The sequence below is a fragment of the Garra rufa genome, chromosome 12 (genome assembly GCF_049309525.1).
Source record: "Garra rufa chromosome 12, GarRuf1.0, whole genome shotgun sequence".
Classification (NCBI taxonomy): domain Eukaryota; kingdom Metazoa; phylum Chordata; class Actinopteri; order Cypriniformes; family Cyprinidae; genus Garra; species Garra rufa.
In genome coordinates, this window is record NC_133372.1 from 33708233 (window position 1) to 33735693 (window position 27461).

Genomic DNA, 27461 nt, shown 5'->3' on the forward strand with positions numbered 1-27461 from the left:
AATCAGATTCCAAACTCTCCACCATGGCCAAGACCAAAGATCTGTCTAAGGATGTCAGGAACAAGATTGTAGACCTACACAAGTCTGGAATGGGCTACAAGATCATCACCAAGCAGCTTGGTGAGAAGGTGACATTAGTTGTTGCGATTATTTGCAAATGGAAGAAACACAAAATAACTGTCAATCTCGCTCGGTCTGGGGCTCCAAGCAAGATCTCACCTTGTGGAGTTTCAATGATCATGAGAACGGTGAGGAATCAGCCCAGAACTACACAGGAGGATCTTGTCAATGATCTCAAAGCAGCTGGGATCCTAGTCGCCAAGAAAACCACTGTTAACACTACGAAGGATGAAGGAATGAAACCCTGCAGTGTCCGCAAGGCCCCCCTGCTCAAGAAAGCTCAAAGCCTGTCTGAAGTTTGCCATTGAACATCGGAATGATTCAGAGGAGAACTGGGTGGAATTGTTGTGGTCAGATGAGACCAAAATCGAGCTCTTTCACATCAACTCGCTGTGTTTGGAGGAGGAGGAATGCTGCCTATGACCCCAAGAACACCATCCTCACTGTCAAACATGGAGGTGGAAACAATATGCTTTGGGGGTGTTTTTCTGCTAAGGGGACAGGACAACTGCACCACATCAAAGGAACGATGGACGGGGCCATGTACCCTCAGGCCAGGGCATTAAAGCCAGCCAGGGCTTTGAAAATTAGTCGTGGTTGGGTATTCCAGCATGACAATGACCCAAAACACACGGCCAAGGCAACAAAGGAGTGGCTCCAGTCTCCAGACCTTCATCCCATAGGAAATCTGTGGAGGGAGCTGAAGGGGCCTCAAAACCTTAATGACTTGGAAAGGATCTGCATAGTAGAGTGGGACAAAATCCCTCCTGAGATGTGTAAACCTGGTGGCCAACTACAAGATACGTCTGACCTTGGGTTTTGCCACTAAGTACTAATTCATGTTTTGTGAAGGGGTCAAATACTTAATTCACTCATTAAAATGCAAATCAATTTATAACTTTTTTGAAATGCATTTTTCTGGATTTTTGTTGTTGTTATTTTATCTCTCACTGTTCAAATAAACCTACCAATAAGTACAAAAGCAGCAGGGGATCAAATATTTTTTCCCTCACTGTAATTAGATTTTAAAATGAGTTTCGGTAAGGTTTCCTAATATATTAGAAAACCAAAATAATGCTTTTCATCATTGCTAATATTGTGCATGCCTTCACTCAAGCATGAATCTAGATGTGAATGCTGCCAGGATGAAGATTACAAAGACAGTATGTTTCCTGCTGCTTGTCTGATTGAAACAGTCCAAATCATAAAGAAACCCATGTAATGGCTGACTCCAGGCACAAAATACTTGCTCAAAGGCTTGTTTTATTGACACCAGTTCCAATAAAGAGGTAGTCAATAACTTTTGAATCAATACATTTGTAAAAGCACTGATCCACGTTTAAGGACATCGTCAGTGCTTCATAATTGAACCACATCTATTTATGCTTCCAGCCTCAGGCAGCATTTAAGGCCATATGTCTCTTGAGATTAACTAACCACACACCATTTTCTCATTTTATTTATATGCAATTTTGCATAATGCAGTACAGCACTCCTTATTTTGTGTTTGCATTTGTATTAGAAAAAGTAGACAATGCACAGGAAATGCAGAAAGTCACACTCAATGAGATTTGAAATAGAACAGCAGTGTATAGCAGAGTTGAAGTGCTTGAATAAACCAGTTCAACAAATACTTTTATAAAATAGAAATGCATGTCTGAACCAAGAAGTTTGCTTAATTCTGTTGAATCAGTGTTAAAAGAACATCTGAAACACTGAAGACTTATAACTTCTCTCACCTTAAGCCCCGAACTCCGAAGTCCATACAACTTGGTGGAGGTTCACCAGAGGTGTAGAGGTAAAAATATTACAGTGAGAATGATTTAATGCAGTCATAGCTGGGTAGTAACTGATTAAATGTAAGCTTAATTACGCAATCAGATTCCAAAAATTAAGTTCTTTTACGTACATTCACATATTCATGTTTCTCTGACATTGTTGTCACATGACGTGCAGGTAAACTAATAAAATATGTCATTTTTAAGTGTTGTATTTTGATTGATTTAATAATGACTAATGATTAACTGAACATTTTTATGATTTAATCTACCCAGCTCTGCAGACAGTGTGATGCCTTACTAGTCGTCAAACCAAAACAATAGCTAATACAAAAATACTTAGCTTAGACCTGTAATTTTTTCTCAGCTTGTTGTATTTCAGGTTCAGCAAAATGTTTATTTTAGTTTGTTTGGATTTCTAAATCAATTAGCTCATTGACGCCATCTGTTGGTGTGATGGTGTCATAAAAATTATAATTTTGACCTGAGTAGAAATAGTCACCTAAAAGTTCGAGTTTGTTACAATTGTTTAGGGTTAAATTCGAATATAAACAGTAGTATTTCAGTCCACACTACAGCAATAATGTGTAAGTTTCTTTGTTTTATTAAAAAAAATAAGATGTGTTTCGACTGTCGCAATTTACCTCAACATACTGTAAAAGATAGCAAGCCGTCCTATTAAATACAATTTTTGAATATGCAAAGGCTAATAGATTTATTGTACCACAAATATGGACGTGTGTTAGACACTTACACAGTTTGTTAAAACTTGTGCACACACAAAAGCAGGCACACCATAGATGAAATTGTTATTGTGTACCACATAGCTCAAGTACAATGCACTTCTGTTGAAGTGTTTCAATTATTTACATGTTTGCACTTCTCTTGAAGTGTTTCAATACATTAAATGCATGTACTTCCGTTGCAGTGTTTAACTTCTTTATGTTAGCACTTCTAGTAAAGTGTTTTAATTATTTATGATAATTACTATGATGAATGAATTCGCTATCAGTGGCACAATCCACTAGTATCCTGTGCATCTATATTATAAAGTAATAATTTTATGTTTTGAAAAATGTCCCATCATAAAAAATTACCTGCAGATGTGCATCCCACTTTTACCTGAAAAAAATGAATGTATAATAAAAATAGAAACTTTAAGAAACCATTTACTTAAAACATTAATAGTTTATGTAAAATACATGTATTTGTATTTAATGCAGTTAAAAGTGTTCTACTTCGACTGACTTCACCTTAACTTTAATAGTTAATAGCCAAAACAGTATTTTATGACAAAATTAACAACTTCAGTATTAATAACTTTGATGTATGACAATAACATATCAAGGTCTGTAGCCTTTTTAACAGCCCAGTCCAGTACAAAACTATGTTAAATTGGTCAGTTAAGTAAATGGTGACCCTTAACAGTATGGCCCTTCAAAGTTGGCAAAATTTGAAGTATGGTTGCCCAGTTGTGCAGATAATCTTGCAGAAGTAAGCAACAGATTTAGCCAATAGCCTTGTTAAGCTGTTCTGAACACCAGTCAGATTCACGTGTTTACTATGAACTAAAGCTCTCTGTTGCCATAGAAAAGCTTCAGGGGTTGAGTGTTGCTGAGTCACACTGACCTTAAGGAGAAACATTCAGCAGAGCTGTAATAACTGCACCCCCTCAATGACGCTGCCAAAGTCAACTTACCTAAGTGTTATCTTAAACCATCTCCTGTATCAAATGTACTAACAAAACTAGATTTTGTTTTTCGTACCTGATGGGAATCATGGTGAAGTGAGCTACATTCACTTCATTCATTTTTAAGTCTGTTAGGTCTGTCGTTAACAATACCTTGTTTTTAATTAATGTAAAATGGTAATGCGCAATTATGAATCAAGCAAGTAAAGTCGATCTGGTGATGCAGAATATAATATTTAATCAGCAAGTAATGCATGTACAAAGAAACATGACAAGCTGTGTGGCGAAAAACAACTAAGGCATCATTTTAAAGACGTTATTCTAGAAATATAACTTTATGATTATAACATTTAACACTCTATAAGGCTGTGGAGTGAAAGATTTCCCCTAGTTGGTACTGAGCTTGTTTTCCCTCTGGATCCATCTTCACATGTCCACGGTAGTTGAGTCTGTAAAACTCTTTATTGATCATCGATATGGTCTTTCCCTTGGTTTCAGGTAGAACCATCTGAATATATAAAGCAGTCAGGAGGCACACGGCCCCAAATGGCACAAAGCAATACTGTCCTAAGCCGCTCTGCAAAAAACACACAGAGAACATTCAAATTAGTTAAAATATCTAAAAATCATTTAAACATGATACATTCCCTGTTGAAAAAACAGCATGTGCTGGTTAGGTACAGTGCCTTGCAAAAGTATTCATACCGCTTCATTTTTTTCACGTTTTGTTATGTTGCTGCTGTATGTTAAACTGCTTTAAATTACTGTTTTCCACATCAATCTACACTTAATACACCATAATGTCAAAGCAAAAACAGAATTGTCACAACTTTGTAAATGTGTTAAAATAAAAAACCTGAAATAAGTACTCATACCCTTAACTAAGTATTTAGCTGAAGCACCTTTACAGCCTCAAGTCATTTTGGGTATGATGCAACAAGTTTTGCTCATCAGCATTTGGCATTCTTCGCCTCAACTCTTCACCTCTTAAGCTCTGTCAGCTTGGATGGGGGCAGGCACACATTTTCAGGTTTGTCCAGAAATGTTTGATTGGGTTCAAGCCCAGGCTCTGGCTGGGCCACTCAAGCACATTCAGAGTTGTCTATAAGCCATTCTTACTGTCTGCTTAGGTTCATTGCCCTGTTGGAAGGTGAACCTTCTGCCCAGTCTGAGGTTCTGAATGGTCTGGACTGGGTTTTCATTAAGGCTAAATCAATATTTTGGTGCATTGAGCTTTTCTTCTACTCTGACGAGTCCCTCAGTCCCTGCGACTGAAAAACAGCTCAACAGCATGAGGATGCTACAACCACACTTTACCACACTTTTGGGATGGTACTCTGCAGGTGATGCACTGTGCCTGGATTCCTTCAAACATGATGCTTGGAATTGAGGTTCATCAAATCAGAGAGTCTTGTTTCTCACAGTCTGAGGGTGCTTTGTTGCAAATTCCAAAAGCGTTTTCATGTGTCTTTACCAAGGAGAGGATTGAGTTTGGCCACATTGCCATAAAGACCGGATTGGTGGAGTGTTGCAGTGATGTTTGTCCTTCTGTAAGTTTCTCCTAACTGCATATATAATCATGGAGCTCAACTAGAGTGACAATCAGGTTCTTGATCACCACTCTAGCCAAGACCCTTCTCTATGAATTGCTCAGTTTGGCCAGGAGGCCAGGTCTAGGAAGAGTCCCGGTTGTTTCACTCTTCTTCCATTATGGGTAATGGAGACTACATGCTTCTGTGAACCTTCAATGCAGCAGATTCTTTTCTAAACTCTTTCTCAGATGTGTGGCTTGCTGCAATCCTGTTTTGATCTCTACAGACAGTTCTTTTGACCTCGGAGTTTGGCTTTTGCTTTGATATGCATTTTCAGCTGTTAGACCTTTTATTAAGACGTGTGTGTCTTTCCATCCAGATCATACCAATTCAATTGCATTTACCACAGGTTAACTCCATTTGAAGTGTAATATCAACTACAAGCAATATGAATGCTCCTGAGCTAAATTTCAACTGTCCCAGATAAGGGTATGATTACTTATGCAAAGGAATAATTTAAGTTTATAATTTTTAATACATTTGCAAAAACTTTTTTTGCTTTTCCATTATGGTGTATGCAGTGTAGATCTATGTGGAAAAAAAGTAATTTAAAGCAGTTTAACATAAGGCAGCAAAATAACAAAAAAAAAAAAGAATACTTTTGCAAGGCCCTGGATGTTTTGAACCACAGCAGCTGTTTTTAGCTCAAACTAGCTGCCATGCTTCAAAACATACTTTTCAACAGGGTTTACTTAGCATTGATATTAACATTAGATATTAAGACATTTTTTTTGGAGTTCTCACCACAAGGAAAGGGAAGATCATCCCGATAATAAAGAGGTTCAGCCACATTAGAGAGCCAGCGGTCATGCAGGCTGCAGGACGTGTTGTCTGGTTAAAAATCTCTGTTGGGAGGATTACAGTCACCCCAGCTACCACATCAAGAAAAGAAACATGTCAAATCACAGTATGAATTGGTTACATTATATATAAATTGCACTGTATCTGTTGGGGTGTTGTAATTCACCTGGTCCCATGCCAAAGCTTAGAATGTAGGTGAAGATACAAGTCATGCTCAGGTAAGGCATCCAAGTAACCATATTCTATTGGATGAAAGGTAGAACTGTAGGTAACAGTCATAATTAAAGGTATAGTTCACCCAAAAATGACTCACCTTCATGTCATTCCAAACCTATAAGACCTCCACTCATCTTTGGAACACCAAATAAGATATTTTGATGAAATCTGAGAGCTTTTTGACCCTGTATAGACAGCAGCGCAACTGACACATTCAAAGCCAAGAAATGTAATAGTGACATAAGTGGTTCAACCTTAATTTTATGAAGCTATAAAGCCATTATTTTTGTATTTTCTTTGCACTTTTTCTTTCTCGTAGCTTTATAACATTATGGTTGAACCATTATTGTCACATGGACTATTTTAACAATGTCCCTACTACCTTTCTGGATTTTCCTATACACGAAGGTCTTACGTGTTTGGAACGACATGAGGGTGAGTAATTAATGACAGAATTTTTGTGTGAACTATCCCTTTTGATGACGATAAAGTTAAAGTTAGACATTATGTGTCTGCTTTGAGGTTACACATTAGCTTTTACATAACTTTCCATGTGACAATGTGTGTGCTGGTAATGCAACACTGAATAATACACACCTCAAGTGAAAGAGCCACAGTGAAGACTACAGCCCATCCTGTCATGAGAACATAGCCGCCCATCAACATCAGTCTCCTACCCAACCTTTCTATTAAGAGGTTCTGCGCACACACAGATTTAAAATTCATGTGTCAAGTCATTTAACACAGAAATTATTTAGTGTTTAGTTACACTCAGTTAAAATGTTAATCTAGGTTCTCCAAAGAAATTATGAGGGACTAAAATACTTGTCCACCTCAGACTGATCAGCCTAGGGGTGAAGTAATTCACTCACACTATTCACGTGGGCCAAAGGATTGCCTGTATAGTTCTGGGACAGTTACATAATTGATAACAGACATGGAAGACTCACACACAGAATGCAAGCGGTGAATTCACACATCCCGGTGCCAATGGTCACATATTGGATCTGTCCAGCAGATATACCCGCTTCTTGGAACACATATGATGCATAGAAGTAAATCTGAGGATTGAAAGAAAAGGTCCTTAATCTTTTGAATTTCTGAGTGTGCAAAATACACACCAGCACTAACACTTGAAATCCTTCTAAAGCATTCTGAGTTACGTAAAAAAGTACAGGAGAGATTTATGCAAGGCAAGTAAATTAGTCATTTGCTATTTATGAATTATTACTAAATCAAACAATATTAGGAGTGACTATATGATATTAATTCTCACCATTTTTAAAGATAAAATTATATACATTACCATTCAAAACTTTGTAGTCTTTGCAGTTTTAAAAAGTCTCATATGCTCACCAAGGCTGCATGTACTTAATAAAAATACAGTAAAAATAATTATATTGTAAAATGTATTGCAATTAAAAGTAGATGTTTTCTATTTTAGTATATTTTAAAATGTCATTTATTCTTGTAATGAATAAAGAAATCATTCTAATATGTTGATTTGGTGCAAGAAACATTTCTTATTTTCAGTGTTAAAAACGGTTTTGCTGCTTAATATTTCTCTGGAAACTGTGATATGCATTTTTGAGCTTTTTTTTAGCTTTCTTTGGTGAATATAAAGTTTAAAACAACTAATTTATTTGAAATAGATTTTGGCTAAATGAATAATTACTTTATAAAACATCTTACTGACCCCAAACATTTGAACATAAGTACATATACAATTTAAAATTATACGCATGAAGACTCTTTCAAATATTAACAATGAACCTGCAACATAAGCATTCATTCACATGAACTGCTGGGTGTGTTTTCTTTGGTTAACGTTCAGTTTATGAAGCAATGCACTGGCGATCCAGCTATACTTGAATTTCCAACTAAGAGCCAAAGATATAACGAAAGTATTGGACAGAGGCAGGGTCTCACCGAGTCATTACCGCACAGTTGCATGGCACAGCTCAGTACCGCCACAGTGATGAGCTGCCAGCGAACGCTGCGGTCAGTGAAGAGCTCCCACGGTTGTTTGGCACGCTCTCCCTTGGTTTCGTCCTGTTCCTGCAGAATCTCATCTAGCTCTTCTCTTTGCACCTCACAACCTCGCAGACGCCGCAATGCTGCGGAACGAACACGATTATGTATAAAATTATGTTTGAGAATTACATTCAGCTTTCCAAAATATCAAAGATGGCAATGAGATTTTGTCATCATTTACTCGCCTTCATGTCATTCCAAGCATGTACGACTTACTTTTTTTGTGAAACACAATAGTGATCTAACATATTGTACTGTTTTGTACCATTTACTAAAAGCAGCTTTGAAATTCTGGGAAAGAATCTAAAAAGTATTCTCATAGTTTTATAACATTACGGTTGAACAACTGATCACATGGACTATTTTAAGATGTCCTTACTACCTTTCTGGGCCTTGAATGTGTCAGTTGCGTTGCTGTCTATGCAGGGTCAGAAAGCTCTTGGATTTCATCAAAAATATCTAAATTTTTTGTTCCCAAGATGAATGATGGTCATGAGGGTAAGTAATTAATGACAGAATTTTCATTTTTGGGTGAACTATCCCTTTAAAATTCAGGGTCTCATACCCGTTAGGCAGGCCTCTTTGTCTCCACAGTCAATGAGGAGGTAGCGGGGACTTTCTGGAAACCAGGGCAAGGTGAGGAGTTGGATGAAGCCTGGGATAGCATTACTAGCCAATAAGTACTGCCAACACGGCTCACTACCTAACAACTCTCTGAAAAAACACAGACATTTTAAAATCATTAATGCTTATCTATTTAATTTGGGCAAAAAAGATAACTTTGGCATGTTATTAAATTATGTACAGAATAACCAACTTTAAATGTACCTCATAAAGCACTCATTAAATCAAAAAAAGAAATGAAAATCGCTCTCATTAACTGCTATGTAAGAGATGCATCAAATATACACACAAATTCTTTGTTTTCCAGCATTTTTGTGTATTTGAATCTTTTCCAACAATGGATGTATGATTTTAAGATCCATCCAGAAGGAAAAACGATGCATTAAGAGCCAGGGGTGTAAACTTTTGAATGGAATAAAAATTTGTACATTTTTCTTATTTCGCCTAAATACAGTTACAGAAGATACTTACATGTTTCCCAGAAGACAAAATAAGATCTGCAAATTCAAAACGTTTTCACCCCCCAGCTCTTAATGCATCATGTTTCCTTCTGTAATAGTTGCATATGAAACCCTCAGTTGTCCTTAGTGTGAAAAGATGGATCTCAAAATCATACTGTCATTGTTGAAAAGGGTTCAAATACACAATTGTGCTGAAAAATAAAAAAAAATGTGAGACCTGAAGGATTTTTTTGAAGAACAGCAGGCAGTTTAACTGTTCAAGACAAACAAGGGACTCATAAACAACTGTCACTAAAAAAATCATTCAGGTAACAACACAGTTTTAGGAATCAAGCGTATGTAAACTTTTGAACAGGGACATTTTTATAAATTCAACTATTATTTTATCTTGTGGACTATTTGTAAAAGCATTTTATGTGAAATATCTTTTTCAGGTCAGTACTAAATAAAAATAACATGCATTTTGTATGACCCCTCTTATTTTGGTAAAATAATTAACATTTTGCAGAGTCTGCAAGGTGTATGCAATCGTTTGACCTCAACTGTACCTCAGACTGACTACCTGTCCCAACACCAGTCCAAAAGAAGTGAAGACAGCTGAGGACAGGGCCACAGCCCCTCGTAAGTGCTTTGGCGCACTCTCACCAAAATACATGGGCTGTACATTCATACTGATGCCTGAATATAAACAGAGAAGATGGTTTATTATGATACCAGGAAGAAACTACCAGTCTCAATCTCAAAATATAAAGGGTCCATTAACAAAACTGCATTTACAGATCAAATATATACACAGTACCTGCATTTATGCCAACCAGAAATCTGGAGATAATAATCATCTCAAACGACTTTGCTGTTCGGCTCAGAAATGCAATCAGTGAGCTTGATAAGAGAAAGACATTGTTCACCAACATAGTCTTTTTCCTTGAAAACAAGAACAGAAAAGGGCATAACATAAGTTCACTATGTTTTATTTATTACATTTAAAAAAGTCTGAACTTGAACTTCAACATGTAAATTATACTAAATAACAACGACAACATTGACTGTACCTTCCGAAACGTACTGACATTGGCCCAGCTATCAGGGCCCCAATAAACCCACCCAGTGAGAAAATGGAAACAATAAAGGTCCATATTAGTGTCAGCTTATAAACCCCCAACTGTATTCCCCATCGCTCCTGAAACGTCTCATTAACAAACTTTTGAATGAACTGCAGGAAGGAACACAGAACAGAAAACTATTAATTAGCCTTAACAGGTACAGAGACAACTATGAAACAGATAAATGCAAGTATTTGTATTCTTTCATACACACAAACACTCATTCTCTTACAACAGTTGGTGCATTCATTATTGCCAGGTTGTATCCATATTGCAGAGTTCCACCAATAGCTGTAGAGGTCACCATTAATGCCAAAGTGTATGGATGACCCTGATCAGACAAATCAACTATGAACTAACAGGTATTTAATGAACAAAACAAACAAATAAACTATACAACAAAAATAACTAAATTAAATTACTATTAAACATTTAGTTTAGAAGTGTCAACATATGATGTTATGTATGTATTTATAAAAAGGCCTCTCATCTGCTCCACAAATATATTTTTAAATGATATTTTAATCAAATGTCAGTATTAGTAGTAGTTATACATGACTTAACAGTAAAACTCACAGTTGTACTTAATTCAAAAATAAAAATCAGACTAATGAAAAAGAACACCAGCTATAAGACATTCTACCTTCTTCTCCTTTGTAGTCATGCTGTCCTCTTTGTATGTACAAATATAGCTTTGAGAAAAATAATCCAGAGGATGAAATCCAAGAATAGAGAAGGTTGTTGTCACGTTTATTCTGTGCTCGCCATTAAACCAGACACTGATGCGCGTGAGAAAAGCACGTGAAAACTAGAGGTCGAGATTATGACAAACGTCTACATATGTTACAGTCAATAATAAGTAACTTGAGAATAGTTTAACCAACTGTCCTCTTGACAAGATAAAACAATGTTGTAAAAGATTTTCGAAGTCTCTTAAGAACACCTGTTGAATTAAAATACCCTGCTCCTTACAAACTATACGCTGGCACTGTGTCCACTTAAAAGAAAATGAGATCGTAATAAACTGGAGTTCAACTCCACCTATCGGAATATAAATATAACTGTAGGTGCTGTAAAACAGAATATTTACATGTTAATTTATTTTAGAAATAAAAATTACTTTTTGTTTGCTTGTTTGCTTGTTTTACATTCAGTAATCACATGCACTTAGGAACTCTATCTATATGATATCGCAGTAATAATATTAAGCCTATCTATTGATTCCAATAGGGGGCAGCATATCATATTTTTGCACTCTTGAAGTTTGCGCTCTTATGTTCAATGGCAAAAAAAACTTGGTTTTTAGCTGACCTTTGAAATAAATTAGCATTTAACACACACTTTGTATCAGCTAAGAAAATGCTCTTGAGATCAGTGTGGAAGAACCATTTTAACCAGATAAGGTAATATGCCTACCTGTGGGAGTGGATTGGAAGAAGCCACGCCACATCTAACATGTAAATGTAAACATGACAACAGAGATAGATAAAATGTATCCAGATTAGTGTAACCAAACCTCTACTGCTTGTAAAGAAATGACTAATCAATAATGAAAAGCTGCATTTTTAACTTAAATATTTAAAACTTAATTCACTGTTAGTTCTGAATATCAAAGCAATGTAAATAATAAATATGCGTATTGAATAAAATACTTATTAGATAACTTACATTGGAAAATATGAGTTTTAAACAAGGTTTTAAAAAATAAAATAAAATAAAATAAAACTACTTTATTTCTAGCAATGCACGCCTCTCTTTACCTCACAAGAGCGCACACGCACGGACGCGCGCACAACAGAAGGATGTCAAGGGTGTGGAGAGGGTTCTGTGCTATGAGTGATTATTAGTAACGTGGTTTTGTAGTTAATAATGTTTTACCACTTATCTTTATCATGATAGTGAATTATAAAAAAAATATATAGTTAGAGCTTTATTTGACGTCAGGGGTAAGACGGCGTTGCTCAAGTTTGACGTCAAGTTCAAAATACCTGAAACGACGCATGGCGTCTTTTGTCGAGTAGGACACATGAAACTATGAAGATAGACGCACACAGTTTTACTATGGAAGCCAGATTTCTAACCTATGCAACGGACTATCAATAATATTGGCCAATCTCAAGAATGCGAACGTGCCTTCATCTATGTTGGCAAAGACAAATGTTTTAATATAAGAGACGACGCTGCGAATCCTTCACCAACAAGTCACATAAACGCCTTATAATGATGTATCGTGCTTTCTGGGATACAATATTCCTTCTCACCGGTGAGTAAAAACTGTTTTTGTGTTCATTCGAATTTCTGGCATTATTTTTGTTAACTAACTGTGAAATGTAAATAATACGTCAATTAATGAAGCACGTAGGCAAAGTATTAAAGTTAAATGTTTGAAATGTTGTCCTTTGCAGGAAAACGACAGTATTTGCCATATTTTTAGTTTTTTCTTTTTTTTTAGCTGAAATAAACCCACATTGTCTTAAGTGGAAGCTTAAACTATCAGAATTGTTTTTCATTCAAAGGTTGAACTGAATCTGTGAGCTGTGAATGCTTTTTTGTGATCATTATTTTTGTGTTTTATAATAAATTGTTTTAGCCTCATGGTTTGACAATACCCTAGTCATCAATATGAAGGAGTCCACTTTTCTCCTGACTCTCACCATTTCAGGCTCATCACTAGTAATGACAAGACCCATTAGTAATGTCCAACATATAATTATTCTACTTTGCTGTACAGCTTTTGAGCTTGATAGTATGAAGAATGTGCTGTCAGTGTTTATCCAAGGCACTGAAGAAGCTGTGGTTTCGCTGTCCCTTTTTGTCCAGCAGCTTCTTTGGCTCAGTAGTCTTGCTCCTGTCATTAACAAGGTTAACAGAGCTTAGTTTAAATATAGAGCCATTCTTTAGCGTCCATCTTTTATGGCTTTGTTTCTACAATGAAGGCAAACAATTTTAATGAAAGAATGTCAGGAAAGTTTAATGAAGGAATTTTAAAATCAGCAGGACATCATGTGTGTGGATGCTTTCTGTGCTTTTAATATTAAGCAAATCTTTATATGCATTACATCATGACTGGGTTAGGGTTAGCAATTTTAAACCTGTCTGATGTTGGATGCTTTATGGTAACTAAGCACTGACTTTCTGTAAATGGTGCATGCTGTGAGAACAGTGTTACAAATAAATTTCGAATAAAGATTCAGTTTGACTCGATGCCCCTTAATGTAGCTAGTTATAATGGCTGCATGGAGCTGTTTTATTCTTCAATACAGGCAAGGTTAACAGTAAAAAAGGTCCAATTATCTCAGTATGTGATTTTGGTACAATGATGTTTAAGGAATGGCAGCTGTTAAGTTAAGAAACCCCTTGCAATGATAACAAAGGGATTTCTGAACTTAAAGGGCTAGGTCACCCAAAAATTCAAATTCCGCAGTATTTACTCGTGCTCATCTTGGTCCAAAATGGTGTGATTTGCTTTCCTCTGTGGAACATACATAGATATTGCAAGTGGTTTTTTGTTGTTGTTGTTTTTACAATGGAAATCAGTGGTCACCAAAACATTTTTTTTTTGTGCTCCAGATTTTTTTCCTTTGGAGATTTTATTTTTGAATATTCAATTCATAGATTTTATTGTAAATTTTGATTGGTGAAGGAGGAAGAATAGGGTTGCAAAATGACCAGCAAGTATGTCCAAGGAAACATAGCTCCGATAAGAGTTTGATCAATATTTTTTGTGTTTATCAGTGTATTTATGATTTAAATGTTAACTCGGCATGGGAAGCGGGCACTAAAGAATTATTGTAACCAGAAGAGCTTTTCTGAGGACTTTTCCTGTGCATTGAATCACAGTGCTCTCTCATTTAACAGGGATTTTCATAAAGACTGTGTGCACAAAGAATAAGAACATGCCTTGAGGTCCCAGACTTTCTTCCAAACCTTTTAGTGGCACAAGAATAAACATTAGATAGAGGTTGGATTGGTATGTGTGGCCTTTACTTATTTTTTTTTTAAAGTCTTTTGAAAATTACAATTAACATGATAAACAAATGAATAAATCATAAGTAATCACATGTATTGAGAAGCCTTATTAAATTTATTTATATAGAGTTTTTTTCAAGACATCATCAGTCGGCCATATTGATGGCACTGAATGTAAAAAATGCCACTGAACTGAACAAAACAATTATTGCTGCTGAAAATGGTCAATTATTGTCATGTTTGAGGCTGTACTAATTGAACAGACTGGGAAAAACATTTGGAGTACTATAGTCTGCCAAAAGTTATAAGAAATCAAGGACAGGAGTACAAAAAACTGTCTGAGGAACAAAAGGCGTTTGTGGTTGGCCAAACTGATCCAAGATTTCCAGGGCAAGAATCTTGACAACATTTGTGTTTGTTCTTATCATTTCCAGTCAGGAAGGTTAAATATCAGGCTAATATCTTAATAAGGCTTGTACGTATCTTTACCACCTATTAACTCTAGTTTGTCAAAATATTGCACCTTTTCTGCTTACTAAGTCATTTTCTATATGATTTATCAGCTTCTACACATTTTATTCCGTGGTTTAGACGTAATAAATTAGCAGAACAACATATTCAATAGTACATGAGTTATGCAATCCATGCTGTTGTTTACATCTGAGTATAGCGGATATGGCCGTGCATCCGGGTAACTGACCAAATCGTGACGTAAGTGCAAACCCTCTATAGTTTTTTTTTTAATGTTAAAATGTTTAATTGACAGCTCAGCATCAAAAATCTTTAAAAAAAAAAAAAAAAAAAAAAGCATCACGGTCTGCTGCCTACATATAGATGCAGCTGCCTCCTAACCATCATGAAAACAGAAATTTGAATGCACTATATAGACAGCAACTCTATCTCCTATGCTTTCTGAAAGGGTTGGTCGACTAATTGTTTTCAGTATTTTGGCAGTAACATGTTGTTAAGCTAAGAGCACAGTACTCTAATAGGCATTTCAGAACTTTCAGCATTGAATAGAATAAACATTATTAATTTCCATCTTGAATTTATATTTCGCTGCATATATGATGCCTTAAAACGTTTTGCTAGGCAACTTTTGGAGCAGATCGATACATTTTGGGATTTGTGGTGGTTCTGCCATTTTCTGTAAGGTACGAGTGACCTAAGCACGTCATGACAAAGGTTCCTCTGGCAGTGTCTTACCTGTGTACGTGGAGAGATCCGCATCACAAATCCACTTTAATATATCTTAACCCAGTCATCCCTAGCAGCTCTTAAAATAGTCTAAAGGTCAGAAGTCAGTTACTCCCACTGATGTTCCAGAGCATTTTAATTGATCTCTGAGTCTAAAGCAAGTAGGTTTTAAGTAGCTATTTCTCATTTGCGCTGGATGCCACTCAAGCCTTTTTCTCTCTAGTGTGTGATGCTGTTGTTCCGCTGTTTTCTCATTGCTGTAACGGTCATGAGTCTGGCAATTTTTGACTTTGTTGGATCCTCATTTTCACATTTGGGTAAGGTGTCCACAATACTAATCAGTAGCAGTGATTTTTGAGTAGTTTTGAGCACCTCAGCCTAATCTACTTAGCTGTTCTCTGCAATATTAGAGTTGCATTGTAGTGCTATTCTGTTGTTTTTGAATATGTGCTCGCTGTGTTTGATTCGTAGGCTCCCTTTTTACATATGGGCAGGTGCAAGAGAATTCTACCTCAACAACAACCATTGCAACCACCACAACAACTACCACCACTACCACAACAACCACCACCAGCACGACGACAACCACTACTACTACACGTGTCAAAAGTAAAAGTCTCCTTTTTCCTTTATGCTCAGCATTTTGGATTTCATAGGTCTGAAATCGCATGTATAAAAGAAAAAAATGTCTAATTTATATTAAATTAACATTTAATATTTAGGCTTATATAATAATTAGTTTGACTTCTAGAAGTTGTCAAATTTTTCTGAATGTTGAAGTCGACATGAAAATTCATCCTATAAATCTATTTTGTGAATGCATGTTATAGATCTTCCCATGAACACTCTGAAAAATAAAGGTTCCGAAAGGGTGTTTCTACAGTGATGGCATAGAAGAACCATTTTTGGTTCCCCAAAGAACCTTTAAGTGAACAGTTTCTAAAAAAAAAAAACATTTTGAAGAATGGTTTAAAAATCTAAAAATCCATTTTCGACTATAAAGAACCTTTTCTGCATTTGATAGGTATCATGGATGTTCAAGCTTTTTCATAGAACCATTGATGCCAAAAAAGAACCTTTATTTTTAAGAGTGAACCTAACAGACTTTTCTCAGGTGATGTATGCTAGACACATTCAATCTTTGTCTCCTTAAACACTGCCCTTCAACAATCAACTGAAATTTTGCATTCATTTTTCAGTTCAACAGACACATCTTAAAATACAATTAACAACAGATGGATAAAACCAAAAATTTCAGTAATCCTTAAGATGTATGCCAGAATATGCAAGAAAGATCTTTTGTTACTTCTGTTTTATCGTAAATTGAAGTACTTCCGTTCATTGACTGTTTGTTAAAAAACTGTTTATATTCTATTTTGTCTTCAATTCGTAAACAATTCTAGAACTTAATTGTTTTTGGGTTTTTTTCATAATGGAAACACACGTGGTAGTAGTGGGCTGCTACACAAAGACAGAAGATTTTCTCCATAAAAGTTAGCTTTTTTACTTCATATACTGCAGACAGCTTTTATCCAGTGTAAATACCTTCTGTAGACAAAGCTCACAATGATTAGAAATGGGAACCTGTCAATTTCAAGAAAGCCTCTCAGATCTTGACCGGTAGTCCTGGCTAAGTCTAGCTTTTTCTTGTCTTACACCATGTCTGCTTTTGTACTTTTTTTAGATCAAAGGTCTGCCTTAGGGGGGATATAGTCTGAGAAACCGGCGAGTCTTGGAAAAAATAAAATCTAATGGGCTGTGATCTGATCTTCCAGATAATATAAAATCCTCTAATTCTGTTTCCACCATTGCCTTCAACAAAATATCACTAATTGGCTTCTAGCTTTGATAATAATGTAAGTGGGGTCAAAAATGATGTGGTAATCTTGTGTGTTGATACTGGGCTCTGGTATTATTATTATTGGTCATCAGGCATAACGTTTGCAGATACATTTTTAAGAATTTTTTTGCCTAGATCTTTATATTTTATCCACCTTTTTCTTAACATAAGAGTGGGTGCGGCCATTTGTCAATTTTATTGGGTGGCTTCCAGTCTCATCTGCGTCCAGCTATTTTTAGCTGTAAAAAACAGCTTGTTTTGCTGCTTGATATTGCAAATTGGTGTGTCTTATCATATTATTTTAATGTATTATCTTATTAAAGAGAGCACTAATTTGTAGTGCAAACATTGAATTTTTTCCTTATAGCGGATAATGAACTGGAAGTCTCACCCATAGGATTACTTTCATGTTGAGGAAAAAGGTGGATTAAACAAGAAATTGTACTTTATGTCTATATTAAACCCAGTTTCTCTTTATTTTGTTCATGAAGAATTTATAGCAGCTGCTGTCCACTCTCATTTCGATGACTGCCCTGACTCCCACAGCCACTTCTGTTTTCATGGCACATGCCGCTTTCTCATACTGGAGGAAACGCCTGCATGCGTGTAAGTTCAAAGATTGTCTTTTTTTTTTCTAATTAAATACAAATTTGACTGCATTCTGACTTCCCATTGTCTGTTAACAATCTGTTTGTTGATATTATTATTCACCTAAAAATTTTAATTCTGTCATTAATTACTCGCCCATATGTCGTTCTAAACCTGCAAGACCTTCGTTCATCTTCCGAACACAAATTAAGATACTTTTGATGAAATCGAGAGCTTTTTAACCCTGCATTGACAGCAATGTGACTAAAACATTCAAGGCCCAGAAATGTAGTAAGGACATCGTAGAAATAGTCATGTGACGTGTGTCAATGTGACAAAAATGATTCAACCGCAATGTTATAAAGCTACGAGAATACATTTTATTGCACAAAGAAAACAAATATAGCGATAATTTGTTCATGAGAGTACCACGACGCATACGTGTGGTGCTGCTGACGCAGGTCCTGGTGGTCATTTTTGTTTTGCTTGTGCACAAAGTATTTTTGTAGCTTCATAATATTACAGTTGAACCACTGATGTCACATGGATTATTTTAACAATGACCTTACTACCTTTCTGGGCAATAAAACTTTTCAGTTGCATTGCTGTCAAGGCAGGGTCAGAAAGCTCTCAGATTTAGTCAAAAATGTCTTCAGTTGTGTTTTAAAGATGAACAATTTTTGGGTGAACTGTTTAAAAACAGTCTGTTTTCAAGTAATCAAAACAGATCTGTATGTTCAAGAAGTGTTTCTTGCCATGTGTTTTTCATTGGCTATAGAGTATAGAGACTGGATAATTAATGTTTTATTTAATGCTGTCACTATCAGAATTGCTATGGCACTTTGTATATGAAATCAGAACTTGTGTGTCTTAATCACTGAAGAAAAAAATAAAAGATTCAGAAATCCTAATACTAAGTTTTAGTCAGATAAAAAAAATCTAATTTCTGTTTCTTCTGCTCAAACAACATATATTTTTATATAATAATGAGATTAAACGGCTAAACAGACCAACATGCATTTTGATTACTAACTCATTTGGATAAGTTGTTGCTGACCGTGTTTTCATTTAGCTGTCCTTGTCAAGACAAGCATGTTTTGTTCCTTTCTAAATTGCATTTCCGTGTATAAATTTGGCACAATAGTAGTATTGAAATCGGTGTTGGTGCTTGTGTCTGAGTTGATACGAGTCTGTCTGTTGTCAGGGAATTTATTGTTTTCTCTATGTCTACATCCGTATGTCGTAGTTCACCACAAAATGTCAAATTTATTATAGTCAGTTTGAATTTGATTGATTTTATGAACATTATACTGGCATATTCCTCATTTTAGAATGAAATGCTTTTACTAACATCCAATTTACTCATGATTTGCTGTGCAGATTTTAATCTTTGCTTAAGTTTTATAAAGCTACCTTTTCAATTGTAATAAAAGTCACTCTTCTGCATGTTTGTGTAGATGTCATCCTGGCTTTGTGGGTATGCGATGCGAACATGCAGACCTCTTGGCAGTGGTGGCGTCTAACCACAGGCAGCAGACTGTGGCCACCATGCTGGTGTTGTGTGTGGTGGGCAGTGTTCTACTCATGCTGCTGTGCACTTTACTAAAGTGAGTATTATTCATTTAGCACAGAAGTGAAGTAAAAATGGAATCTGAATATGTATTCTAGCATATATCATAATTCTCCTAGAGCAGATCATTTGTTTGGGTATATTCTGATCTTTGTTGTATTAACTGTGCCATAGAGTTTTTTTTTTTTCTGGAAGGAGAAAGAGGTCATTTATAGAGTTCACACATTGTCTTTCTAGTTGTTGGTGGAGACGGGGAGGGTGTGGGCGAGGTAACACCATTTCGTGTTGGTCGGAGAAGCCTAGGAGTATTCTAACGGGTGGGACATCCTGCTGTCATTCAGAAACAGGTATTCTGGTGCTATATTTCCATTTTTACACAACTTTTTTGCTGAGCTGTCGTGTCATGTGTTAAGTGTCATGCGGTGTCTAATTATGATCATCAACAGGGGGTGTTTGCATACTGAGACCAGCATATGTGTGAGGCCTTTAACTTTTAATGGCCTATGATTTGTCTTTGCTCAAGGGTTTAAGCTGTTAGTTTAGCCATCTGTTGTCACTCTGTCCTGAGACTGTCAATGAACATGAGACAAATAGTTGGTCATGGTGAAATATAGGCTAATAAACTTTTATTTTAAATTTGTAGGGCATAAAATGTGTTGAGCTTTCAATTGGTTCTTTTGTTTAATTCACAATTAAGATAAACTGGTTGAAATCTGTTATTCTACCTTATAATTTTTTCTTTGAATTGTACCCTACACTGTTTGGATACACCTACTTATTATTTACTGTTATTTTATTAGAATATTAAAAATTATATATGTACACAATCATTTTAAGGTTTGGGGTTGGTAAGAATTTTTGATGTTTCTCAAAGAAGTATCTTATGCTAATCATACGGCATTTATTTAATAATAAATGCAGTAAAAACAGCAAAATTGTGAAATATTATTACTATTTAAAATAACAGTTTTCTATTTTAATATATTTTAAAATGTAATTTATTTCTATGATGCAAAGCTGAATTTTAACATCATTACTCCAGTCTTCAGTGTCACATGATCATCCAAAAATCATTCTAATATTCTGATTTGGTGCTCATCTTATTATTATTATCATAGTTTAAAATAGTTGTGCTGCTTGATTTTTTGGTGTAAAACATTATACTTTCTGGCTAAATTCTTTGATGAATAGTAAGTTCAAAAGAACAGCATTTTATTTGAAATAGAAATCTTTTGTAACAATTAAAACATCTTTCCTGTCTACTTTCTTTTGAACATTTGAATGCATCCTTGTGGAATTAAAGTACTAATTTAAAAAAGAGAAAAAGTTACTGATCCATTGCTAAATAAATAAATAATTGAACAGTAAGTAAATAAATAAAACATACAAACATAAGTACTTTTTCTTAAGAAAATCGTATGTACAAACAATAAGCATAAACTCTTACATAAGGTTTTTAGGAGTGATTTTTTTCAGTCAAGCATGCCTAAACTTTAGCCTGGTAGCATATTTCATATTATGTTGTGAGTATATGTTCCTTGTCTTCGTGGGCAGATTATGTGTAATCACTGGATGAACTGAATATCCCAGACATAATTACGCAATTAGAAATGGAATTGTTGGAATTTTGTCCATACAAATACCCTCAGTTATCTCTGCCAGTCTGCTCACAGTGCTGCTTGTTGACAGGGTATTGCAAACCTTTAATTAGATTTGTCAACAGGACGTTGTCACATACTTTGTCAGCATCGTCAGGCATTTCTAATTGTTAGGTAGAGCTGTGGGGATGTTTCCACAATAACATATTAATATGTTTGCATGTCATAAGGTAAGTAAAACACTGTCATGTTTGTCTTACATATGTGTCAATTTTCTCTTTTATCTTCTTGTCTTCTCATCTCATCAGAAAATGTTCCTTACGCACAAGGTATTAATTTGTGAAGTGTTTTGGAGTAGTTTAATCTCCAGACCCCTCTCTTTTCCTTTCTTCTAGAGTTGTGTTATGTGAAAGAAAATTTTTCTACATGGCTTGCAATGATTTAAACCTTTTGTTTTTCATTTCTGTCTTGTAGTGGTCTGACCTTCATTTTCTGGAGCTCACGCAGGTGCTCTCTTAAAAATGAGACCAGAGAATCTTCCATCTTACTCCTGGACTTCACAATGACTGCGTTTCTCAACCTACAGACTGGCACAGCTGGTAAGCGCAGCACATATTGAGTGCATTTCAATGTGGGCAGTGGGAGAACTCAATCAAACATGGAACTTTACACTCAGACAGACTGAAACATTCCAAAAAGGATATTTTTGGAACAAAAACAACAATGACAAGAGTTAAAGATGGAACTCAAAAACTGAGAAACTCTGAAAGAAGAACTCAGAACAAGACACATGGAACTCAACTACAGCATCCGGTGATGTAGAGACAGGGCCAATTTGAATAAGGTATGGTTCGATGGCCAAAAATTCCACAATGAAAACTATGAGAGGTTTTAGAGCAATCATTCTTACTAACAAAGCTTATCTTAAAGCTATAAATATCCTTATAGATGTACAAGACAACATTCTCCCAGTTTTTGTCTTTTAAAATACTGTTATTATAAGAAAATACACTAATAATATGCCATTTAATGGGATGTGAAACTCACTAAAAAGTAGTTTAGGATGTACTTTTTAACAAGGATGTATCACATTATTTTCTGTATCACGTTATTGATAAAGAATGGGAGATTACTTAACATTTAAGTCAGTCAAGTAGCATGTAATATTAAAACTACAACAGACTCTTGCCAATTTATTTTAGCTTGATCTCCTTATAATGTCAAGAAGCAACTTTTCAAACATGAGACACCATAGTTGGCTCTGAGGGACAAATAATATCTTTTACACACTAACACTTTTACAAATTTATTTATTTTTTTAAATGTTGGAAATGTATGGTGAAAAATGTCACAATTATGACATGTAACTTGAAGTTATGCAGATTAAAAAATCCCACTCAATAATTTCTTCATGCACAGAAAATGCATAGAATGTGCTATCAAAAAATTGTCAAATGGTTTGTAGAGAGCCTCAGTATGTTCACTATTTTTAGCACGGTATGACGTCACAAAGTCATCTTGACATATACAGTTGAGGCTAAAAGTTTACATACACTTAGCAGAATCTGCAAAACGTTAATTATTTTACCAAAACAAGAGGGATCATACACAATGCATGTTATCAAGTACTGACCTGAATAAGACATTTTACATAAAATAGTCCACAGGAGAAAATAATAGTTGAATTCATAAAAATTGAAAAAAATACACTTGATTCTTAACACTTTTGTTACCTGAATGATCCACAGCAGTTTTTTGTTTTGTTTAGTGATAGTTATTTATGAGGCCTTGTTTGTCCTGAACAGTTAAACTGCCTGCTGTTCTTCAGAAAAGTTATTCAGGCCCCAGAAATGTTTTGGGTTTTCAGCATTTTGTATATTTGAACCCATTTCAACAGAAGGTTCAAACGCTCACTAATGCTTCAGAAGATAAAAAAAGCCACAACTAACAGATTAAAGATGTGTACATTTTGCCTTATTTTGCCTAAATATTAAATATTTTTTATTGAGTACTGCCCTTCAGAAGCTACAGAATATACGTACATGTTACCAAGAAGACAAAATATGTAAAAATTTACTCTGATCTTCGAAGTCAAAAAGTTTTCACCCCCCCAGGGGGTTTAAATGCACAGAAATGCTGAAAAACCAAATCATTTGTGGGCCTAAAGGAACAGCGTTCAGGACAAACGAGGGATAAACAACTATCATTTAAGAATCACTAAACAAAAAAACAAAACAAAAAAAACCCCAGCTGTGGTAACAACAGAGTATTAACAATCAAGTGTATTTAAACCTTTGAACTATTATAAATTCAACTATTATTTGAAATATTGTATTCAGGTCAGAACTAAATAAAAAAATAAAATGCATTTTCTATTATCCCTTATATTTTGGTCAAATAATGAACATTTTGCAGATTCTGCAAGGTGTATGTAAACTTTTGATCTCAACTGTACATGCATGTCTGATCACGTAATTACACATATTTCACTGTGCACTTCAAACACATTGCGAATACAGTCACCTTTAAATCTGCACTTATGTTTTCAATGATGGATGTCGGTGATGGCTATAGTGCATCTTTATTCATTACACTTGAGGAATACAACATTTCACTGTATCTTAAAGCCCTTGATTCACCATTATCATGTTTATTGGGGTGCACAGATGCATACAGAGGCTCAAATCATTCTTGATATTGTTCAGTTTGATGCACATTGTCCTTATTAACTTATATTTTGAAACTTTTACACTGAAATATTTTAATACATATTATTCGTTTGGTTCTCATTGTCTTATATGTCCCCAAGCTTTTGCCAATCTCATGTTATAAAACAAATATTGATTGACCCTTAAGGACCCTTAAGGTCAGAGGGTTTATGTATCTTTATTTTGGAATGCTAAAATGTGGTGCTGGTATAATATAAAATATAAAATATGCCATTGTAGGTTTTATTCAATCAAAACCCTTCTCGGAAAATGGTAAGTGACGGAACTAGCACAAAAAATTGGTGGGCTTAGAGTTGGCTGTGTTCTGGTATGAGCTCATGAAGGCATTTACTGAAGTCTGATCACTGTGTGAAGATTCATGAAATATTTGATATAATGATCCCAAAAGTCATCCAAGTGACAAATTAAACACTTAGGATGTTAGCATGGGCAACATATGAGTTGTCATCTGGGTGAATGATGTTGATTTAGGATGATTTATCCATGTTTATACATTGATCTATGTGGCTCATCCTGATGTGATGTATTATGTAAACAAACTAATGTGACTGATTGTATAAGGACTGAGTATAAAATTCACAGTGAATAAGAGTGCAATGATAGAAAAGAAAATGTATGTAATTAAGTGTTAAACCTCAGATTTTTTTTTTTTTTTTTTTTTTTTTTGGTTTCTGTGAAAGGACTTTGGTTGAAAAGGTAAAGTAAGCATTGGAAATTTCAGATTGAACAGTTTTGTAACATGCAGTCATTGCATAATTTCCAGATGTGGAATTGCAGTCATCCGTGAGGATGATGTCATAGACTAACGGTTGAATTGGCCTTAGCACTGGAGATGATGCTCAGTGTTGCATCTCTTGCTTTGCTCCAACTGAATCCGGTTTAAACCTGGTTAACTGCTTACTGCCTGACATTTATGTGTGATATACTGTAAACACCATCCGTCTTCCTCTTTAAAATACGTTTTGTTTCATGTCGGAGGAAAATGCTTTGTAAATACTGTGTGGGAATATTATTTCTGTTGTACTGTATATGGAGAATAAGGTGTTTTCTTGACTATCACTGATCATCAGTCAAGCTTGAAGGTAAGAGATGACTCCAAAATCACCACATGCTTGACTGAATGACATTTTGTTGAGTGTTTTGTTTAAGTTTGCATTTTTTTCCCCCCAAATATCACGAAGTGCGGCAAATTTTTGGACTGGACCTGATTCTTTCTTCCCTATCGTAATTTCTCAGTTTATCAAACTTTTTATAAAGCACGCTTTTTCTCCTTGCCAAGTTATAAACCACTTCGTCCATTTATACTCTCTAGCATCTGAATATTTTAAAAGGGTCAAACCAGAGTGCTCTTTTTGCTGCAGGTGAAGCTCAGCTCTTTTATTTACTTACTCGCCTATTTATTTGTCTGTTTGGCTAAACCTTATGTGAGTTGAGGGGAAGTCCCCTAGAGATCATGGCCAAGAGCAGTTAAGCTTACGCATGAGTGACCCCATGATGTAAAGTGCCTGCGTGACGGACATTGCGTGAGTATTTTTTTTTTTATTCACTTGTAATTTGCGTCACTTTTTGTAGTCATAGGCTATTTTTGCTTCAATTCTTTCTTTCTTTCTTTATTTATATAGTGCCCCAGTAAAAAATACTTATTTAAAAAGATGCCTATCCACTTTTATCTTCAACGCTTATGGGCAAGACTTCTGGTTCATTAGCCATTATAGTGAAATAACAAAGAATAACAACGGTAAGAATAACAAATGGTAAAACTGTGTGCGCTACAAACCAGTGTGTTCATAATTAATAGAATACATTAAAATAATATGGTAAGACACACCAATTTATATCAAGCAGCAAAAGGATGGTGGATGAAGAACTTTAAACATGCATGGAACCTTTCCAGAGCAACAAAGTATTCTTTATGGTGAAAAAAGAGTTCTTTAGATTAATATGCTCTTCACAAAATGCTTCTTCAGTGAAACTGTTCACTGAATGGTTCTACTGTGGCATCAGTAAGGAAACCATCTGTATATTTCATCTTAACTGCTCTTAACCTCGATCTCCTCTCCCTTTCTTCTCCTACCACGATCCTCTGTTGTTGGGTTTCCCAATCCCATTAAGGTTTTCAATTGGATTGCAGCACAGCCCCTCATAGCCGACTGGCTGAGCCTCTAAAGCCAGCTTTGTTTTAAGCGCTCTGCTGAGGAAACTCCAGTAATATACGCAACGCGCTTACGGAGCAGCGAGAGAGAAACACAAAAGAGAGGACGTATACCAGTTGTCCATTATGTGAACATCGCCTGAGATAACTCTCAGCGATTCTGTACGGCACATGGAAATTCAGTCTGTATCCTGCTGGTGTTTGCCCTTGTTTGATAATCTTCTCATTGTATGCAAATTCCATAATAAATGAAGAGCATAGCCTAATCATTATTCATATTTAATGTTTTGTCATGATCGTTTCTTGGCCGACTTTGTCACTTTGTCCAACCATAGCTGATATCTGCTGGAGCAGATGGAGAGGAATAAGAGTATTTGGGTATTAGGGTTAAGTGAGCTCCCTCTCCACCATCCATTCACAGCGGTCTCGCCGCTGAAACAATTATATCAGCGCTCTACAGAACCGCTATTGTCTTTATTATTGTCTGAACGATTTCACTTTAGTATTTATATTCTGATTCTTTCGGCCAATGGCATAAAAAATAAAAAAAATACGATTACATACATTTTGTTTGTTTTTAGCTGATGTTATCAGACCATGAAAATTCTAATTGTTCAGCTGTCCATCAGTCTGTCTCATTAGTCGACATTTAATACAGCGCCAGCTGCTGAGTTTCTAGAGAAAATTAAAGGGATAGTTCACACAAAAATTAAAATTCTGTCATTTAATTACTTATGGCTGATAGCTTTCTGACCCTGTATAGACAGCAATGCAACTACCACGTTCAAGGCCCAAACAAGTAGTAAGGACATAAAATAGTTCATGTGACATCAGTGGTTCAACCTTAATTTTATGAAGCTACGAGAATACTTTTTGTGCACAAAGAAAACCAAAAAAAACCCCACTGATGTCTCATGGACTAATGCAATGATGTCCTTATTACCTTTTTGGGCCTTGAACGTAATAGTTGCGTTGCTGTCTATGCATGGTCAGAAAGCTCTCAGATTTTATTAAAAATATCTTTGTGTTTCAAAGATAAAGGTCTTTACAGTTATGGAACGACACAAGACTAATTAATGACAGAATTATCATTTTTGGGTGAACCATACCTTTAAGTAGTTATGAATTTAATTGTAAGAACAAATTATAATTATAAGAAAAGTGCTTATAAGAACAAACATGAATGTTGTCAAGATTCTTGTCCTGGATATCCCTGTTCAGTTTGGCCAACCACGAGCAGTTTTTTGCACTCTTCTCCTTGATTTGCTATAACCTTTGGCAGTCTTTAGTACTCCAAATGTTTTTCCCGGTCTGACTGAATAGTACAGCCCAAAACATGACAATAATTGACCATTTTCAGCAGCAATAATCAGCCAAATATATGAGTTTTGTTTGGTTC

General features: G+C 35.5%; 2 protein-coding genes across 3 annotated transcripts; one reads left to right on the forward strand and one right to left on the reverse strand.

The window, feature by feature from the left end:
* Positions 1–3816: 3816 nt before the first annotated feature.
* slc2a11a (solute carrier family 2 member 11a) lies at positions 3817–11401 on the reverse strand. Its single transcript, XM_073852201.1, has 12 exons — positions 11063–11401; positions 10652–10750; positions 10369–10529; positions 10116–10240; positions 9865–9994; positions 8797–8945; positions 8127–8314; positions 7148–7258; positions 6795–6896; positions 6148–6223; positions 5925–6052; positions 3817–4165 (listed from the first exon to the last, which is right to left on the reverse strand). Exons 1-12 carry the CDS (start codon positions 11081–11083, stop codon positions 3947–3949), a joined length of 1509 nt encoding a protein of 502 aa, XP_073708302.1. The 5' UTR covers positions 11084–11401; the 3' UTR covers positions 3817–3946.
* Positions 11402–12247: 846 nt separating this feature from the next.
* On the forward strand, positions 12248–26340 carry tgfa (transforming growth factor, alpha). 2 transcript variants are annotated; one of them, XM_073852203.1, is made up of 6 exons: positions 12248–12682; positions 16057–16194; positions 17917–18031; positions 19471–19620; positions 19821–19930; positions 21656–26340. In XM_073852203.1, exons 1-6 carry the CDS (start codon positions 12640–12642, stop codon positions 21661–21663), a joined length of 564 nt encoding a protein of 187 aa, XP_073708304.1. In that variant the 5' UTR covers positions 12248–12639; the 3' UTR covers positions 21664–26340. The 2 variants fall into 2 exon arrangements, with proteins under 2 accessions (XP_073708304.1, XP_073708303.1); XM_073852202.1 differs by lacking the exon at positions 21656–26340 and having other exon boundaries at positions 19821–19995.
* Positions 26341–27461: the final 1121 nt, after the last annotated feature.